The sequence below is a fragment of the Cydia pomonella genome, chromosome 5 (genome assembly GCF_033807575.1).
Source record: "Cydia pomonella isolate Wapato2018A chromosome 5, ilCydPomo1, whole genome shotgun sequence".
NCBI classification, from domain to species: domain Eukaryota; kingdom Metazoa; phylum Arthropoda; class Insecta; order Lepidoptera; family Tortricidae; genus Cydia; species Cydia pomonella.
In genome coordinates, this window is record NC_084707.1 from 21,962,096 (window position 1) to 21,984,158 (window position 22,063).

A 22,063-nucleotide genomic window follows, 5' to 3' on the forward strand; every position below is an offset into this window, starting at 1 on the left:
CAAAAGCACAGCAATATGTAGGAGGTGATCTGTATGTGAGAGTGATTAATGATCCAGAGTGATAGATAAAGGCGACAAGTTTTTCTAGACTAATCTTTACCTCCAACAATTCATAAATCATTTTTTAAATGTTTCTCTCTCGGACGGACTCGTTCCGTCTCTCCTAATATCATCAAACACTTCTTAATTGTTTTTGAGCGTCGTCTCGATAGACGGAAGATAGGGCATGTGCTAAGGTGCGACGCCGCATGGGTTTACATCGAAACAGGACATAAGCTAACGAGGGGCTTTTCATGGGCCATTTATCGGTGGCATATAGGGTGCTCGCGTCGCGTGCCACTAAATGGCGTCGCATGGATCGCGTCAATGTGTGACCTAAACTAGCGACAGGCATTTTACTGGGTCGTACTACCGTCAAACACTATAAGTGGCCTTGAGTGTGGCAAGGAATGCGCGCCGTCTATAGATGGAGGGTGTGCGCGTGCTACGGTATGGCGTCGCATGGAGGCGCGGTCCAGAAATGAGCGGACAATATGCATGTCGTTGGATTCTACAAACACATCATTATTACCTTGAGTGTGGCAAGGAGTGAGCGCCATCTATCGGTGGACACACAGGGTGCGCGTGAGCCACGGTATGGCGCCGCATGGAGGCGCGTCGAGACGGACATTGCGTTGCCAAGTCGTACGCTGTAGATAAACAGAGGCATTAGATATTTATACTTCATTAATTAAGACCATTTGGCTGTTGCAGAGGAAAATATTTGTGAATCCTATAGGGGAACGTTTTTTTTTGTACTAAAGCAGAGTACCTCAAAAATAAAAAGCTTTAAGCTTTTGTTAGTCCAAGTACGCGTGAAAGATCGTAATCTTTCACGCGTACTTTTATAAGATTTTAAATGTCATCTTGAGCCCTGCCTTTAGCTGTATTTAAGGTTTTCTCATCGAGTGTTTCAATGGAGTCTTTTGTGTTAGATAAAAATGCCCATATTTACTCATCTAAGTAATGTTTTTATTTATTAATGGATAAAACAATTAATTTCAAGATAAAAACCCTCTGGAGATGAAATGTGAACAATGTTTATTTGTGTTTGCTCATACTTCTAACAAATATTTTTAAGGCCTTATAAAGACCGAATTACCTAATTAAACAGACAAAGGAATAATTTTTATTTGGTGACTATACCTACGCAAAAGCAATGAACATGAAAAAATATTACGAAATTTGTTTGAAAACAAAAAAATGTGTTCGGTGTTCTTTGACAATGATCAAAGCTAAACTTCAAAGTTATGAAGTCATTATTGTGTTACGAAGCGGAAATTCTTTGCTGGAAAACCATACAATGTGAAAAAAACTGCGTTGGATGTTAACTAAGCGAAAACTTTGACTACCTAATTGCAAAAACAAACTAAAAACTGAAACTAATTTGTTAAATACCTACTGTATTGTTACACTTATTTTTGTGTTTACAACCAGCATACGATCCACAAGGACCTGAAAACATTATATATGTGCAATACAGTGACATACGTATATTCATACATACATTTAAACAACTTGCCTTTTCGACATGTGAGTTTTTATTTTTGAGTTCTTCGTTTAGTGCTGATTGACAGTAAAAGCAAGCTCTGCAGGTCCAAAACAATGCTCATGAAAAATATGACTGTCATAATTCTAATATATTTATTAATTTGGTTGAAGGACCTTTCGCGTTGAATGATGGTCTATATGAGAGTTCTTCAAGTTTCTGTTGGTTGAGCTTAATAAGAAAAATAATCGGAAAGAAATATTATCACCATAAATTTTTTTAGGTACCTACTCAAATGTTACATTTCTAAGTAAATCAATGTGCTAAACTTCCAAAAATTGTCTAAAAACATTTTACGTGTACAGTCAGCGTCAAATACTTTGTAGCAACCAAAGTAGCCAAATAGTTCGGTACACCATATATTTAGTATGGTGTACCGAACTATTTGGCCACTTTGACTGCTACGAAGTATTTGACGCTGACTGTACGTGACATCCACTGCATAAAAAAACGAACTATCATACGGAGCATCACTCGGCGCAAGATAGGTATAAACTATGACTGTGAGCATTACGTAAGTGGTTCTTTTGAAAACAAAAGCTAAAACAAAACCAAACGGTGCAGATTTCCGAACGATTCGAAATTCAAAATAAAAACAATTGCAACGTGACGTCATGCAGCTAGGGTTGACACATGCGTTCATACATTCCAGGGCTTCGTCGCAGAACTGGTGGTACTCGTCGTGCGATATTCGCGTGCGGGGGGGCGCGCGTGGAGGCGTTTCTTCTATGTTTCCAATGTTGCCAACGTCGCCAAAGGTGTGCATGGGTAAGGAAAAGTGCTTAATACTAATACTGGCATAGATACGAGCATATTTCAATTACTTTCAGTAAACGGTCACACTTAAAAATTTGCCGTTCAAGCTAAGTTTTTTTTTTTTCATTACACTTTATAGTTGTATTAAAACTTTAGCAGAAAGCTTCTAGCAGTTATAGAGCACTTTTACGAAATAATATTTACATTTAGCTTCTTTAGTTGTTCCCTGTTTTCTGTCCAGAGCATGGGACAGACTAACTGCGCCTTTCTCAGATATTCAGCAATATTTTACCCAAATACATTCCTAGTAAAGTTGATTACTGTCTAGCATTACGAGTATATCTAGGATTCCAGGCCTCAAGCTCATAAGCCAGTCATAAAATTAAGAACCTTATTAAGTAAAAGCCAATGTACATTTTCCCTTACCTGTCCGCTTCCAGGGTTTAGGCGCCTGCTGTGGTGCCGAGTGCCTCGGGAACGGTTGGGGAGCGCATACTTCTGGACTCGTGCAGGTCTCTGTGTCTTCCTCGTCTTCATCGTCCTGGGAAAGAAAGATACATAATTATGTTGTTTTAATGTAGGCTCATTCATAGGAAGAAACGCGTACAACCTGTCAAAGTCAAGGAGGAACATTATTTAGTCGATCGACTGCCACTGTACATGAATGTAAGGTTTTAGGGAACTAAAATGCGTACAAGTATGCCCAGTTCTTCGGGTGCGAAGTGCGAGTGACAATGCTTTCAAATAAGGATATATAAGTCAGTCAAATGTTTTGACAATCCGAAACGCAATAAAAGCCCGAAAAATATACCCGATATTTAGTGATATATAATCACACAATTCAACTCATCTGCGGTGGCAGCATGGTTCCATTTTTATCACTTGTCACTATGCCCGTCACTTTCGCACTTACATACTTGTTAGAACGTGATAGGCATGGTGACAAATGATAAAGAGCTTTCTTAGCCCTATTGCAGTGGATTATTTATTCACAATGCTAAAGTTATTGCAATTACTTTACTGGGATTGGTACTAATCTGTTTACCTTATTATTAAACTGTCATTTTCATTCGCTAAAAACCGCCAGCTTTCCCAATTTTCCGCGAAAAACGTGCGGAACGGCCACGGCCTACTTTAGATTGCCGCCGAGAATGAATTATCCACGTTCCCATCAAATTAAATACAGCGCCGTGCTTTGGCAAATTTTCCATTAAGTTTGCGTAATAATACGGCGGTTAAATTTGCGGCGCTTATTTTTCAACGTAAACGCGGATAATTGTTACTGTCTGATTTTGTTTTAATTTAGTATCATGCTGGTTAAAATTATTTTCAATTTTTATACTTTATTACTTCTTCTTCCTAGCGTTTGTCCCAGCTTATTGCCACGGCTCATGGGAGCCTGGTGTCCGCTTGACAACTGCTCCCGAGAATCAACGTAGGCGGCGTAGGTATATTTGTTATGATGTCAAACGTGACATTTCTTCAGCCGAAAACGTCACTTTTGACAATGACAAATCATATTTAAACAAATCCATAACGTGTTATTACAATCAGAGTACGCCTCCGAATCATCTGTTATACCAATTTCACAATGTTCATCCTAATACTAACAATGTTCTGTATATTTCTGGTTCACCTAGCAATAGTTATGTCAATCACCGTACATCGAATTGTCAGTGTCCTGAAAGTGACATAATCGTTAAAAACATTAGAAGATAAAAGTGTCAAATAATATGTGACACATAAGTTAAGAAAATTAACTGATTTATTTACCATTGTGGGAAATTATTAAACTTGTTTAATAAATTACGGAGGCAAAGATGCCTGCTTTTGAAATGTTGTAACCAATACGATGTATGTCTGAAAAAGTAGTTTGCGCGCCATTGCAAGTAAAAGTTAAGAGCGATGTTGACGAAATACGTGTGATGCGGTTCTTTTGATATTACTCATGTTCTACATGCAATCTACATTTGAACACTATAAAACATACTTTATGGTGAAGGTGTAAGGTTTATTTAACTAGGAATGGAATGTGCAGTCTGCAGTTTTTCAACACATTCTCATGGTCCTACGAGTATATCACTGAAGCAATTACATATACATATGTTACATGTAACAGCGTCAAAATGCCATAATAATATTTATTTGCCAGTTACGTAACTAATCATAACCATAACTGTAAAAACATTGTTTTAGAATGTAAAGATGATCACGCAACGGTTTGATTAAATTCGCGAAATTTGCAAATGGCGTTTTACACGCAATCGATGTAACTATTAGGTACTGGTATTAAATTGTGATTGCAGATTTCAGATACCACTTTGATCACGACGTAAGAGACGATAAACCAAATAAATATTGATGATAATAATATCAATAACTATATGCTATCTATATAGTTATATAAATAACTATACAGGTAGGTTTTACTCATACATAACGAGCACAAAAAATACTTCCACCTACCACCACCACTACCACCTTCCACCTTACAGAAAACCGCAGCCAAATAACACTAGACTCTACTCATAGTGTTGTGTTCCTGCCGGTGAGTAAGGTTGCCAGAGCTCAACGAGGGGCGGGAGGGGGTTACGGTCGGCAACGCGCATGTAACCCCTCTGGAGTTGCAGGCGTACATAGGCTACGGATACTGCTTACCATCAGGCGGGCCGTATGCTTGTTTGCCACCGACGTAGTATGTTAAAAAAAAACTTCCATATTTATTTTTATACCAACGAAGAAATCTGTTATTTTTGATTAATTTTCGCATTCCATTCATCTTTGTCATACTTGTTGTTAAACATGAGCTTGTCTCTTTCGGTGTGCGGGAGCTCGCACGTTGCACATCTCTCGCTTGCACAGATGCGACTAAAGGGAACTTTTACAATTTATCACAAGGTAAGGCTTTAATTTTGGAACGCCTACCTTGAGTTATAATAAATCATTGATAAATACTCGTAATTCTTAAATATGTATGACTGTATTTTACTTTCCATTGTCACCCTATTTCTGTAGATACTTTGACAAAACTACAAGTTACTCCTACAAAGGATTTCATGAAGTTGATAAATTCTAAAGTGACCAACTTTATTTTTATCGTTTACTATACAAACCATGTATTTTTTTTTTAATTCCGAAATATTTTCCATTTTATTACCATTTGTCAAAACTTAAATAACTTATGACATGACCGTCTGACACGCACCTGCGCAAATAAAAATTATGAAAAACTTTGAAGCACCAATGAAAAATATTTCTAAATTTTCGTATAAAAGAAATGTTAACGAGTGTCTTGGCAACCCCGTTTCTCGTCGAGATTTGTATAGTGCTTTTCTCAAACTTGCAATAGAAAAAATGTAATCGGTAAATCGCAATTTGTTGCAATAAGTCTTAAGGACGGTGAGTTAAGTGTGTTGACGATGGTACTCAATACCATTGTAATAAAACTAGAAGGTATACATATCTTTGACATCGCCTGTACAGGGTCACATGTATCATTAATAACCAAATAGTCAAAGACTGACCTCGCTTTTGTGCCTCAAAAGAGAAATGGTATGCGTATCTTTAAATCTCATACATATTAAGTCTTTTTGAAGCTGGTAGTCGCGGCATGGACTTGGGTCTGGTGAAGTCGTGACCTTATGTCTCGACAAAAGATGTTCCAACATTGACCTATACACCCTGGCACAAAATCGCATGGCCTCTTTATAAATGAATTCATTCACAATGTGTCCATACAATTTTGTAGTTCGCTGTACCTCATTAATATTGACGTCAGAATGTGAGATTTGGTGACACAAACGAGTTTTCTTTTTTGAAAATTTTGCATTGCAATGAAAATTGACAGAGTTCTCTTGGTAGTGTCAATTTTCCTAATATTATTGTATTCTATTGAATGGAAATCCTTGAAACTGCTGATTTTGTGCTATATTTTCTTATTGTGAAGTAGATACTCGTATCGTAGTCACATTACGTTTAATAAACTAAATAACTCGTATGCCGAAATATTTCCCTTTTCTCGTGAAAGGTTATTGCCACGTATTGACAGGTTTGATCAAACAATGAGTAATGGCAAAAACGTGTCGCAGGAGAGAGCAAGGAAGCCAGAGAGAGTAGGAGGTAAGAGGCTCGAGGCTAAAGTGCATTGCATCACGAAAAGGGCGGCTGTGCTTTCCCTTCGCTTATGCAACTGCACCTGTATAATGTGCAATGCTTTTTAAGGTCTACAATGTAGTAAGAACCAGTAACATTAGTGGTGCTTATTACTTTTTGTAATTTTATTATTAAATGGTTACGGCTAGGCTTATAAAAACAATAATCGCCAGTGCTGGGTAGGGCTTGCCATTCGATTATTCGAATTTGTCGAATATTGGACCTGTTTTGATATTCGAATATTCGGCCGCTTAGTTTTCGAATATTAGAATATTTTTTATTAGCCGAAAAAATCTATTTTATCCGCTATAGTTACAGTTCCCGTGTGCTTTGCCTGGTATTTACAGTGAATGAGGAACGGGAGGTACCCAAATGCGCCTGGCCTTTTTATAGGTCTCTGAGTGACTAGAAGTAAAAACATATTAAATTTAAATCGGTAAATAACTACACACTAAAAATATTTTATTCTCTTACGTTTTTGGATTGTTAATGTTATAATAATATAAATCCACATTTATACTAAAAGTTTTATCTAGAAATATTGATTACGTTTATTTTTTGTCTCATGTCTGGCGCGCTAAATGTCTGTAAGTAGATATAAACCGACCCTTTAATCATATCAAAGCTAGGATGCAGTAGGGCTAATATGGTCGGTGTTTTATCATCTGTCATCATGTCTGTCACGTTCTAACAAGTATGTTAGTGCGAAAGTGACACAAGACATGACAAGTGATAAAAATGCGACCATGATACCGCCGCAGGTAGTCTAATGCCGTATAAAAAAAACCATTGTGCCTTTTCCATCACCTTCAAAGAAAACAACATTTTATGTAGACAATTTCTTTACTTGAAATTTAATTTTTAAACTCTAGATTTCGTAGTAGAAATGCGTGCATAAGCTGTAGGTAGATGATACCGCATTGCCGTATGCGGTTCACTGCGGGACGCATTGCACTTACGGATGTTGCAAAATTAATGGCACTGTTAATATTTTACGCTCTACTACACCAGCTTGTTATATGATATGAATTTATATCGCGAAATGATCAGGAAGCAACTGGATAACTCTCTAACAATCGTGATTCAAACAATTACATAACAATGTGTTAAATAATCTTGACAATAAAAATATTAAAGTAAGGGGTAAGACGAACATAGTTTATTTTGCTCGGGGCAAGGTAAAAAGTATGAGGATTCCATACAAGTTTTTGTCTTGGCCCGGTGATAGTCTTACCCCACCTTACCATACACAAAAATTTCAGAAGCAATATTATCGGGTAAAAAATATTTATACCTTACAATGTGGGTAAGGTAACATTAAGGTTAAATTTATGATGTTGTTGCAAATCCAAAGATTTGGGATACATTTATTAGGAAGGTATCAGAAATGAAGTGAAAGTGTGCCAAAGGGAATTTTCAAAAATTGCAAAGTTTCCATGAAATGTTCTCGGTATTTTTTCTGCACGTTTATTTCGAAATTTTATAGGCTTAATTTTCAACACGATGTTAATTTTTCCCGTATACGGGATTTTATCGAATATCGTAGTGATAGCAATATTTGTATGGCAACTGTAAAAATCGATCACACAGCTAGACGGCTTTCCCGCATAGACGCCGATGAAGTCGCGTATACGGTATACGGGAAAAATTAACGCCGAGTGAACCTAGCCTTACAGTTAGTTTCAATTTCTATAACACGCCAATGAGTGACGTGAATATTAAATGAAGCAGTCGTCAGCAGTAAAGGACATTGAGTATTAATCCCTAATCTGAACGGGAACTTTCTAAGTGGAAACTAGCTTAAAGATTTTCTCATGAAGGTTTGAGAAATTCTCGGAAATTCTGAAAATGTTCGTTAAATTCAGCAACCTGCACATTGCTAGTCAAATTACGTAACATTTCCTAATAGTGCGCTATAACATCAAGAATTCATGTGATAAAACTTCGCCATAATTTTCTAATGTCATCATTAGGTAAGCCAAGGTTAATGAAATGTTCTGACACCGAACTGATTCCCTCGCCACGCCCAACATGAACTCGCTAATAAAATACCTAACTGCGATCTTCAGTGCCGTTACATTGCACGAACTCGTCATATTTTGACATTGGATGCGGATCCGCATGCGGCTCCGGTGTGCGAGCAAGACATGCACATACGATACGATGTGATAGATGTATAGAGCTATCTCACTCGTAAAGCGGTGCGGATGATAACCGCGTTAGTCATCTTTCAACACAGTCCCTTTTTTTGGCGAACTTTCTTTATGACTCAAACTTTTTGTCTTGTGCAAACATATGGTTCTGTATAGAGGTCTTAATTACTATGTCGTTCACTATTGCGTATATGGAAGATCCGGTTACCTGTACATACTCTTCAACGTCACTATGAAAAGCCTATTGCAAACACGAACAACTGTCACTTATAAATTAAATCATTTTTAATTTCATTATTTTATCAAAATGACACTTTTTAGGTATTCAAAGCGTATTGCATTGTGTTAATAATTGATTTAGGGCTCTCTAATCAATTTGTATTAATTACATCAATCAAGAACGCTCAAATACACTCAGTACTTGAGAGCTGAATTTGATTTGAATGTGTTTTTATGTATCACACTCAGTACTTGAGAGCTGAATTTGATTTGAATGTGTTTGTAAAAAACAATAAAACAAAATTTATATACTTAAATATTATAGGACATTCTTATACAAATTGACTATGCCGCACAGTAAGCTTAAGGAGGCTTGTGTTGTGTACTCAAACAACAATTTACATAATTAAATACTTAAATACATAGAAAACACCCACGACTCAGGAACAAATATCTATGTTCATCACACAAATATATGCCCTTACCGGGATTCAAATCCAGGACCAACAGCTTGCCTATGAAACCGTCACTACCGACGACGTACCGACTAGGCCAGATCGATGATACAGAGATGTACGTTCATATGTATGTATGTATGAAAGACGCTCACAATGCGGAATAATTTATTCAGCTCCAAACATCATACACATTTTAATAAGGACAAAGTTCAAACTGCCTAAAATTGCAGCCCTTTTACATGATGTAATTTTAAGGGTAGCTACATGTGTCGTGTTATATATAACTTTTTAATCACTTTGTCGGTGGCTTAATGAGATGGAACGCAGCCAAATGTGTCAATAAACCGCGCACACGGAGTTCACTGAATATTTACGAAAACGGTTGTTCGGGTGGAAGTTTAATAACTCGTAAACGATCGGGGACGTCCTCGGATTTGCGTGACTCTATAGTCAGACAAAGCTCGGGTTGCCACATTTTTTCTACAGCAAAATAGTATTTGTGTCAAAATATTGAAATAATGCAACATAGCAACCGGTAAACAAAGCACTAAAATCAATTCTTTCCACAAAAATATTATAGTGCAATTATATTTACAAATCCTCTGGTACAATATATCAAGAAATTTATAGTCATCGTACAGCGGATAGTATCTTTTCACGAAGGCCGCAGTTCGCAGGCATAGCCCAAAAAGGAGCGCCGATGCACACCTCGGTTGACATGACAAGAATGTCAGTGTAAAAAATATCAATAACATCGATACAACTTCTTGTTTATAAGTGATTTATATTTATATTTTGCCTCCTCACGCCTGCCCTAAGGCCTCTTTTGACGCCCGTCCCTGCCCAGCGCTCCGGTTCCGAAACAAAAGTCCTCGCTGCCGCCGCTGGTCACGACGGTGCACCGAGAGAGTATCGACTCTGCAGTTTCGTGTCAGTCGTTAATTGTGAAATTGTTTAGTTATACTAACCTATACTGTGTTTTGTGTTTGTTAATGTATATAAGTATCTCATTTACCTACAATGTTTCTACTTTTTGGTGTTAAACAGCAATGAGTTCTCTGCCTGAGTCGTCGTGCCCTCACTGTCTTGATTCATCGCGAGTGTTTACGTCCCGAGGTCTTAAGGCGCATATTACTCGTAAACACAAAGATGTTCCCCGCCTTATACATACGCAACCCGCCGGCGATGCCTCTGTTCGCTTTAATATCACGCCACCAGCTCCAACTTCACAAGCAAATAGCTGTAGCCTGGACCAACTTGCCTCATTTAAGGGGTCAGTGAGAGTTCTTCGCCACATTCCAAAAGGGGCAAGGAGTATCGCTGCTAGTAAGTTATGTAATATCATTGATAATTGCATTACAATTAATGGAGTAAACGAATGGTACGCTCTCCTATCTTTTTCCTATAGGGCATTACGAACTCCTGAATCAGTTGAAGCAGGATCTCTTACCGCGAAAGTTAAGGCAAATATAGATGCTTTCTCTTACTTAGCGTCCGCTGAATGTACGGCGGCTCACAGGTCCCTGTCACTGACTAAGTTAATTGAAGCCAAAGTCCATGAGGGCGATCTAAGGGGAGCTGTCCGAATACTTTTGAGCGAAGACACAATTGCTCCTCAAGGACCTGACACTCTCACAGCATTGCAATCAAAACATCCGGCTCCGTCTCGTCCTCTCTGTTTCCCAGCTGAGCCAGATCTGAACTGCCCAACCCTATCAGTTAAAGTTGAGGATGTGGCTTGGGCAATAAACTCCTTTCACAGTGGATCAGCAGCAGGGTTGGATGGCATTCGGCCAGACCTCTTGAAGGAGCTGACATCTGGCTCGGCTGGAGACAGCGGGGTACGTCTTTTGGAGTCCTTAACCAAACTTTGTAATTTTTTACTTAGCGGAAAGTTACTTGCTGAAGTTTGTCCTTATTTATATGGGGCTACTCTTTGCGCTTTAAGGAAGAAAGAGGGAGGGGTGCGTCCAATAGCAGTAGGGTGCACATTCCGACGACTCGTCGCTAAGCTTGGATGCCGCGCGGTAAGAGAGCAGATGGCTTCCTACCTTCAACCACTTCAGGTGGGTTTTGGGACACCTTTGGGTTGCGAAGCGGCGATACATGCAGTGCGTAGTTTTGCATTAGATTCAGAAAATGCAGGTAGTGTGATAGTCAAACTAGACCTAAAAAACGCTTTTAACTCTGTTGAGAGGGACGTTTTATTAAAAGAGGTATATGAGAATATTCCATTTCTCTACCCCTTCCTCCACCAGGTCTATCACCTACCTTCCAACCTCTTCTATGGTTCCAGTCGTATTATGTCTCAAGTGGGTGCTCAACAAGGAGATCCGTTGGGTCCCCTCACTTTTAGCCTCTCAATACAAAAAGCAATCGCTGAGCTTAAGTCCCCGCTCAACATTTGGTACCTCGATGATGGTACCATTGGAGGTAAACCAGAAGAAGTAAAGCGAGACTTGCTTATTTTGCTTCCGCGCCTTAAGGATCTGGGGTTGGAAGTTAATGCGTCCAAATGTGAATTTTTTGCGTGCGGGTTGGAGTCATCTTCTTTCTTCCCCTCCTTCTCATCGGTATTGCCTGGGCTAAGGGAACTTAGCTCTAACTCTTTTACTTTACTCGGAGCCCCTTTATTTCCATCTGCAGTACCCGAGGCTCTGCTAAGGCGAAAAGAGCTCCTTCTGCTTGCTGGCGAACGCCTCAAGGACATCAATCCGCATGTAGCTTTGGTTCTATTACAAAAATGTTTTGCCGTACCTAAGGTAACCTATCTTCTGCGTACGGCCCCCGTGTGGTTATTTCCTGACGATATCGATTGCTTCGATGCCGCTATAAAGTTATCAATAGAGTCTTTGGTAAACATCTTTATGAACGAAAACCAGTGGACACAAGCAGCCCTTCCGGTCCGTCACGGTGGCATTGGCGTGCGGCGTATAAAAGACGTGTGCCTGCCAGCCTTTCTGGCGTCGGCCCATGGGGTGGCAGACCTTGTTGCTAATATTGTACCAAAAAATGGCGACAGAGTGTGCATACCCCATGTGGCGGACGCCTTAAGGGCATGGTTGTGCATCAACCCGGGAGCAACTGTGCCAGAGAACCCAAAAATTCAGCGTGCATGGGACGACACTCTCTCAAAAGCTACATTAGACAACCTCATTATGAGCGCCGCGGGAGTGGACCGTGCAAGGCTTCTGGCAGTGTCGCAACCAGAATCAGGGGCATGGTTGCACGCGTTGCCTTCGCCCCAATTGGGCACCTTACTCGACAGTGACTCACTGCGCGTGGCTGTTGCTCTCCGCCTGGGCTGCGATGTATGCCAACCACACTTTTGCATCTGCGGTTCCATGGTGGGTGCTGACGGCCACCACGCACTGAGTTGCCGACGTTGCGCAGGTAGGCACTCGCGTCACCATGCCCTCAACGATACTGTCCAGAGGGCCCTTAGGTCGGCTGGTGTCCCATCGGTGCTTGAGCCCCCTGGTCTTAGCCGCACCGATGGCAAACGACCCGATGGCCTGACCCTAATACCATGGGAACGGGGGCGGTGCTTGGTGTGGGACGCTACGTGCGTCAGCACCTTCGCCGCCTCCCACATCAGCCGTACCTCGCGCACGGCCGGAGCGGCAGCCGAAACGCAAGCGGCTTTAAAGAGGCAAAAATATGCCCCTATTTGCCCAGGCTACATATTCGTTCCTTTCGCTGTGGAAACGGCGGGTTGCTGGGGAGCGGACGCAAAACGTTTTATACGCGAACTAGGCCGTCGTCTCAGGCAAAAGGGGGAGGGTCCCCGCTCCGAGTCGTTCCTAGTGCAAAGGCTGTCCATGGTAATTCAGCGTGGAAATGCTGCGAGTATCATGGGCGCCTTTGCACCCGGGACGGTGGGGAGCGGTTTGTTTGTGTAAATTTTAAGTTTTAATAATATAATAATATGTTTTTATTGAAATAAATATAGTATTTATCGGGAAAATTGAAAAAAATAGGACAACGATTTGAGGCGAATTGCGGCGTTTAAAAATCCAAGTCGCAAACGAAGCGATATCGGTGACATTTGAATATCCTTTTGTTTAGTGATGTAAATATAAGTGTTTTACGTACTCGTACTATATTGTTTGTGTATAATATATAGTACAATTAACTAAAGTATAGTACGATACTATATGTTATAGTACGGATGGCAACCCTAGACTAAGCTAAGTTGGCAACGATTTTATATTTTAGATTTCATAACTTCACAGAAGTTTGACGTTTAATCTAACACTTGCACTGTCTCGGCTGTCAAAATCGCGGCCAACTTATCTTGGTCTGACTCTAGAAGAAGTCAAGATTGCGGTTTTAGAGCTCACTTAGACGATGCGATAACTCACATGCTAGTTTCATTACACTGCGGTATTTGATCGGTCGGCCGAAATGGTAGGTAGTAACCTCAATAGTCCGCAATGTAACTAAAATCGCAAGCGATTCGCGTGCCGTCTAAATCAGCCCTTAAGCTTAAAAGCTACACCACTCGGTATTAAATTAAAAGTAGTAGAGTTGTAGCAAGACTTATTTTTGTTGATATGAAGATACAAACTACCAACTTCCATTTTCAAACGATATTTTAATGATAGCGAAAGCTGTAACGAAAGCAAAGCCTTAGGGCGTGATAGTTTATAATACTTATAATATGTGTGCTGTCTGTGTACAGTCGCCAAGCCAGCGGCCAAGGTGCTAACAAATATCTGAACATGCCCCTATTATCAAGGCGTTAGAGTGCGTGTTCAGATATTTTTAATCACTTGGCTGCTCCGATATATTTGATGGCGACTGCACCATAAAATAATAGTTAAACTAAGTCGATTCTATGCCATGATAATTGATAACCAGCGTTGTAAAACACATATTATTTCATAGTAGATACGCTGACGGTATCGTTTATGGATAGATGCGACCTCGCACGTTATGGGCTCTACAGATGTCACGATAATTGCATGCGATTTATTATACATTGCCGACTGACGCAACGAATTCAATCGATCGCCCATACCATTAAAAATCGTATGACTGAGCTTTATTTGAGCATTCTTTATTTGAGGAACCTCGCGATGACAGAAAACAATAAAATACAACTTTTCCAAACGCCCCTACTAATATTTATTTATTTAAACTTTATTGCCCATCAAAAAAGGTACAAATATCGGACTTAATGCCTCATGGCATTCTCTACCATATAGTTAGATCTAAACACAAATATACCCATGAATTAACTTAAATTGTAGTTTGCCTCACGTTCTCGATTTTACTCCGTAATCGTCTTAATAAGGACGTGACTTCAATCTAAAGGATTACTAAAACCTCCAAATCCGTGACAGTACTATTCCCCGCTATTTTGAAACTTATCTCATTATTATAAGGTCCCAAATAACCTAACATAGTTCCAGTGGGTGCTATTCTCGACTATTCTCGAGATTATGGGGGTTAATCCGAAGCTGTATAAATAGAAGTTACCCACCTCCCGATCACCTAAAATGCCTCGATTGTGATACGGACCGAACTCTCTTACCACATTATTCATAAAACTTTACGGGCTTCATTTAGTTAAATTATGTTTTATCACTTTTTGACAAATACAGAAGTCAAAACGACAGATAAAGAGAAAAGATTCATACTAAATCAGGCTAGTAACGCGTTTATGAATAACACCATGTAGGTATCGACAAAGTATACCTATAATTAATAGGCATTCTACATCATCATCGAAGTAATTTCAGTGATGAACGATCTATGTCTACGTAGCTAAAATTAAAGTAACCATTGACGATGTTTTATTTATTTAGATTTTCTAAGCAAGTCGGCTTTGTATTTATCTTTATTACTGAGTCTCAGTCTTAATGTAAACTGACACAAATAATCCAGCCGTCTGAAACGGTAGAGGCTTAAAAAAACATCTGAAAACGTCAAAATGACTCGGAAATAAGTGTTTCACATGCCTCCCGTTACTTCACGAACTAGGCCACGCCAGGCTTATCCAAATATTCATAAAGCAATTTCTTTCCATCTGAGAGATCTTCTTTACTATAATTTGACCCGCACCTTTGTGAATGTATAGATATTCGATGGTCCGAGTTATACTGGAATTACAGTATGGTCGTGGATAGTGTTTGTGAATTGTAAAATAGTATTTACACAGTTGTACTGTGGGGTACGGGATGTTTGTACAGTTATATTAGCCATAGGAAGGCTAAGTGGCGATAATTATTGTTGCTAGGAGCAGCTGGGTACTGTTTAGTTCGCAGAATACAATGTTATTATGGGTTTAGGAACAAAGTATGATTTTTTAAAGAAAGTATGTGAAAAATGCTGTTACTTCTTTATATTTATTTAAGACATGAATGAAACGTACTACATTTTAGATCCATCTCGCGCCATCCAATATTTAGAGCAATTTTTACAAAGTTGAAACTAAAAACCCGTCTGTCTGGACTCTCAATCGATAGCGACCACTAGCATGACGATATGTAGCACTCATAGAACATTGTATTGATTGAATGTCCACTTCTATGAATGTGTCAAGTCAAAGTAGGTGCATAGTTAGTTTAGCCCGACTATACCTAAGACGAAGAGTACGGTCGTTCATTACATTATTACACAAATTAACTAAAGTCCCACAGTGAGCTCAATGAGGCTTGTGTTGGGGGTACTTAGACAACGATAACATGTATATCAATATTTATAAATACTTAAATACATAGAAAACATCCATGACTCAGAAACAAATATGAATAAATGCCCTTACCAGGATTTGAACCCGGGACCATCGGCTTCATAGGCAGGGTCACTACCCACTAGGCCAGACCGGTCGCCAAATTATGAAAAATTTGTGGGCTTTTCTATGTTGAATCGTATGAAGTAAAATTAATTCAAACGGCTACCGCTAGCTATTAATGACTAATGAGGGGCATGCCATAAGATTATAGGTACGTGTGTTTGTGACAATCAGCGCTAGTTCTCCCTCCACCGACTTCGTACCTAGCCAGTAACAATCATCCTTCAAACATCGTAAAATATTCCAGTTCATGTATTGCATTTTAGACCCGTCTCGTGGCATCCCATGCAAAGCAGTACAATACAAGGTTGTCGAACAAAAGCTTACCGTCCAGACGTCTGGCCGTTATGAATCAATAGCTACGCTGGTTTACGGGCTGCAGAATCGGTTTCCGATACAACGGACTAAGGAGCTGATATAACTGTGCGAGCTATATCAAGTATATACCCACGATTTCCACCGACCGGACGGAGTCAGGCGTGCCGGAGCACATTTTCAATGTGCCTATACATTATGTATGGCACTTATGGCAGACGCGATGGAGTCCGTCCGAAGCCGTCCACGTCCGCGAGGTGGCGGCTGGCTTGCAGACGTACAAATGTGAAATGCGCTCCGACTCCGCCCGTTCAGTAGGAACTGTACTTTTGGAACAGAATGAATAATAGTACTACCGTACAGAAATGTTACTTCCTACAAAACCGAAGTTTGACAGCGATTCAGGGACGAATCATGCTGTCCCTTTCTAACGCATGGCACTATCCCTTTAGGCTATTTAGGGTTGCCAAAATTCAAGTCATTATCTTATCTGTGGTGGTGCACGCATAGGGACGTCAAGTTGTGCCAACCCTTATAATTGCTCGAAGCAATGCTGAGCCGAACGGACGAGAATGACCGAACGGTGGAGTGTCGTGAAATATAATAGTAGGGTAAATTATGTAGGTTTAACGGCACTCTGCGGTAAATTTCGTTAACTTCACGTATAATCTTAATGTTACGAGTATGTTACCTAAAACGAATCAACTGCAAAAAAAACGGTAGTTACGAGTAACATAATAGTATCGCTTGATGGTGGCATCATTACAATTTCATTTATACTAACCTTTTCGTACTCTTTTAAGAAAAGTTTTTATCTGATATGAATAGGTACTAGCCGTACTAGGTTCAAAAGTATTTCAAGCACGGGTGGAATTATATATATATCGCATCTTAATACACATACATATACTTATTGTAAGAATTGCCCTAATTTAAATACGGTATAATTTTTGTGTCAATTACCAACAAAAAAAGTTTTGCTGCTCCAACTCAATTAGTAACGCATGTTTTGCAACTAAAATATAGATTGCACGAAATCTAATTTAGATCATGACATTTGACGCGTGGCGTGGGTGACGATGACGAATCTAATTTACTTTTTACATCTACTTGATGATTAGGTTTCGCAAAAACTCTCTTTGATGTAAATGCAATATCCCATATATATACCTAACTACCATATACCTACAAAATTATTTTATCATACGCGTGAACATTATTACATTTATCATATGTTTCAGGAGATTTACAGAACTCAAGATAGTAGAAATCATTTAGCTAAAACAATGGGAAACAATAACTATTAAATTTAACATTTTGAAAGCCTCCTACGTTATATACAAAAAAAAACCCTTACATCATTTTGGAAAAAAGCTGATGAAGGAAACTCGCTTACACGTAAGAAAAACCGCATCGATATAGGTCCATCCATTGGAAAGCTATGACGCCACAGGCAGACACACAGAAAGACAGAAATTGGTGTCAAAGATATAACACCGCTCTTTTTGCTTCAGGGCGGTTAATAGTAAATTGTGTCCCAAGGGAGGAAAAGTAGGAAATTGCGTGCCGCGTGTAAAATTGTTACCCGAGCCGAAGGCGAGGGTGGCAAACACGCGGGATGGAATATCCTACGTTTCCTCCCGTGGCGCGCATGCTATTTTTTCGCCCGGAGGGCAGAAAAAAATATTTGTTCCTACAACTTCCTTATTTTAGTGTGTTTCTACTTATCAAACACGGGGATCCCAAAGGACCTCGTGTCCTTACACGTGTTCACTTGATTCACGGGTAGGTATTCCGTACACTTTTACGGGTATTATGGGTAGTAGGCACCTATGTACATGTTCATGCCTCGTTAAAGTTGGATGTATAAAGCCTTATGATAAATGATTTGCGGACTAAAGGATAAGGGTTTGAGTGACGAATGTTTCTGAACAAAAATATATTCCACGTTTACGAAATGTATACCTCTATAGCTTCAAAGGTTCAATATAGGGCTTTAATGTACCTACCTAATAAATAGTTATTCTCCTCGTCGACTGTAATGGTTGAATTAATATTTCGTAAACCAAACTATAATTGCGTGCTTTTCATGTATCCCAACTCAACTATAATATTCGTTTCGATTCTCTTTAATCAACAATAAAAAAGACCAATTACGTGCCACCGCGCTCCCATAGAAAATACAAAAACGGGCGGGACGGGTCGGGGTCGCGCGTTTATGTCTTTTGTACTACATTTTTGTTTACTGAGATACTTACCAATTTTCACTAATTAAATAGGTTTAAAGTATTATTTTAGATGGCACGTAGCAAAAGTAAATAGTGATATAATCAAATTTTTCTATCTCGTATCTTACTTAGGCAAGTCAGCAAGCTTCGTTGCCTAAAGACAGTACTCGACTGAAAAGCTCCTATTATATTACGATTGTATAAAATACAATTTAGGCCGGCCCGATTCGAACATTAATTTTATCGAAAAAAATACGGATTTGTTTGAAGAAACATCACTTTTGATACTGACTTATTCGATCCATATCGTATCGAGATGTAATATTTGACGTATTTTAAAGTTTGGGTCGGGCCGCTAGTCGTACAATCTTTTGACAGTGGCTCGTTAACTATTTATTTCGCCACCAAGGTCTTGCAAAGATATAAATCTGCTAAAGAAACGGTGAATGTGCCTATAGCCTCAAGATAATATCAATGCATTAACAGTTTGTAAAGAGCGTGCACACTTGATGCCAACACCGACCGGCATACATTTGTTTTAACCAATGTATGATGGTCGGCATCCGGGTCGAGAATGTACGGTCGGAGCTTGCTTTTCGTGACCGTGTTGTAACAAGCGAGAAAGAGGAACTCCATGGAGATTTTTTTTAAGTAGACTGACTACAGAATTATTATTGTCTCACCTCTAGATTGTCGAAGTCGACTTTGATGAGCCTCCTCTGCGGCGGCGCATGCGGCGTCACGTCCCCCCGCCTCGCCTCGCCTCCTCCCGGCCCGCTACCGGACCCACTCGTTGCTGTAACAATAAGAAACAATTTAATTAATGTCGTTACTATGTACCTAAAAAAATAATACGCAAATTCCATGAATACACAATTTTGAATCAAGCTCACGGGTTCAGTTCCGAGTTGGATCTCACGATTTTATTTTGATCGATTATATTTATGCCAGTTGTATGGTATTCCGGTATGATTAACCCTTTGCACGCCACGCCTATTAAATATAACGCGCTATCGTTAACCTTATTTGAATGCATGAAGATGTATATTACACTGGAGGTAATCGTGCGCATGACTTTGGCGGTCAAAGGGTTAAGAAATTTACAATAGCTATCCAACAAAAACCTAATAACTTGTTTCTTAAGTTTTCCTATTTTATTTTAAACTTTTTAACGTAGAATTACATTCATTCATTACATTCAATGCAATAGTTCGCAACTGTATATGCTAATCGCAACTGTACATTGTATATCACGACGACATTTGATTCAGAAATTGTGTTATTCTCATTGTTTTTTATTGACATTATTTTCTTCGATCGTTACGATCCTTATTGGGAGATACTATTTCATTGTTTTTTATATTGTTGTGTATTGACGATGCTTATTGGGAGATATTTTTTATATATATATATTATATTATAGGACATTATTACACACATTGACTAAGTCCCACAGTAAGCTCAATATGGCTTGTGTTGAGGGTACTTAGACAACGATATATATAATATATAGATATTTATAAATACTTAAATACATAGAAAACACCCATGATTCAGGAACAAATATCCATGCTCACCACACGAATAAATGCCCTTACCAGGATTTGAACCCGGGACCATCAGCTTCGTAGGCAGGATCGCCAGGATCACTACCCACTAGGCCAAACCGGTCGTCAATTTCGATTTCGGTCGATTTGTGTTATTTTATACCTACTCTATGTAAATATAACAATGTAACGGACTATTCCTATTAGAGATTAATTGACTTTTTATGTATCGTTTTTATTTCTTGAATTTTCGTAAGTTTTGGCATTGTAAATTTATATTTTGGATTTTGTAAGTATTTACTACGTACTGTTATTCTAATTGTATTGACAATCCTTATTGGAGCTATAATTTTATTTTATTAGTATTGTAATTATTTTTATTTTATTTTGACGATCATGATAGAAATTTTTATATTTTTGACATCAATGCAAATTTATTATGTAATTGTCTTTCATGAAATAATTCCTCTACGAGTAATCTAATCTATCAGACTCTAATCAGAGCCCGCATGGGTGTCGTCCAATTTGCCAACAGACCAATTAAGGCCGATTGAAAGTTTGCCGTTAATTCTAGGAATAGATACGATCACTCAAATTTTAGCACACCCACGCTGAAATTCTATATATAGGTATATATATAAAAAAAAATCTAGTGCTAACCACCAATTATCTGTTAACCTGTTGCTACCGGTGGGAACCTATAATTGGCTCTTTGTTATCTATATATATAACTATTGTACAATCTATAGCTGTTGGTTCTCCGGACAATAAATAATAATAATAATAATAATAATATAATTTCACCTTTCTCTCATACATAATAAGCATCTGTTGATACAAGTATATTATTTTTGTAAAAATAGTAATGATAGGCATTTTTTATACTTTCAAGTAATATTTTAACCAAAAAACTGTCGTGAGTCATTTTAACATGTCAGATGGTCCAGGTACAGTTGCCATCAGATATATCGGAGCGGCCAAGGTGCTCACAAATATCTGTACACGCCTCTATTGTCCAGGCGGATATATCCGATGGCGACTGTAGTACGCGGCGCGCAGCTATCGTGAACGGTCATCCACTGATATTTAGTGCTTGAATTGGAGACCTTAGTCTTCCCGAAACATGTCGCGTGACTAAAAAATACATTGGTTAAACCGTAAAATTACCTAAAAAGTGATATTTTACGTCATTTATTGCCAGACAGGGAATCGAACGATGTGGAATAATTCAATTTCCATAAGAAAATGTTTTTACGTAGCCTACGTTTTAGGGTTAGAAGCACATTTTCTTTGAAGAGCGCCCTTTCTTCACTAGTTCATTAATTCATCCTTCATTAATTATATAGTCTGTACAAATAAATAATAAATATACCGTCTGAAAGTCTTGCCGTGTTACTCGTAATAGTTATTCCATTACTTACTTTATTTCCCAAGTCACCTATCAATTTGATAACTAATCCCCCAGAAAGTTTTATTAAACTGTCTCAGTAACTGCAGCATAGATATATTATTTTTGGGCACTAAATTGAATTTCTTTTTATTTCGTGTACTATGTAACATGCATCAGTCTGACGTTGTCACTGATAGAAAAAGTGCAATATTTTCTTGATTATTATATTAAATTAGTTATCATAAACATGTGCTTCCATCCTCTCACCTCATGTAGTCCACGCGTTAAATATCACATTCTTAGAATTCGTTTCCTAAATAAAATGGTGCATATCTGCACTGAAAGGATTTAAAATAAAACGATGCATGTCGACTAATCCTGTTAACTTGTGCTGGTGTAAGAAATCTAGGTTATACAACAATCTACATACATAGTTATCTATTAGCCTAGAGTGG

At 38.8% G+C, this 22,063-nt stretch overlaps 1 protein-coding gene across 4 annotated transcripts in view; it reads right to left on the reverse strand.

Moving 5' to 3' along the window:
- LOC133518101 (protein spire) overlaps window positions 1-22,063 on the reverse strand; it is a 265,504-nt gene that overhangs the window by 12,317 nt on the left and 231,124 nt on the right. For 3 of the 4 annotated variants that reach the window (XM_061851682.1, XM_061851681.1, XM_061851680.1), the window contains 4 exons: window positions 19,355-19,467; window positions 2,771-2,885; window positions 2,234-2,314; window positions 572-689 (listed from right to left, as the gene is read on the reverse strand). In XM_061851682.1, coding sequence (XP_061707666.1) covers window positions 572-689; window positions 2,234-2,314; window positions 2,771-2,885; window positions 19,355-19,467 — 427 coding nt within the window. The remainder of the gene's footprint in view (window positions 1-571; window positions 690-2,233; window positions 2,315-2,770; window positions 2,886-19,354; window positions 19,468-22,063) is intronic. The other variant, XM_061851684.1, reaches the window with a different exon arrangement.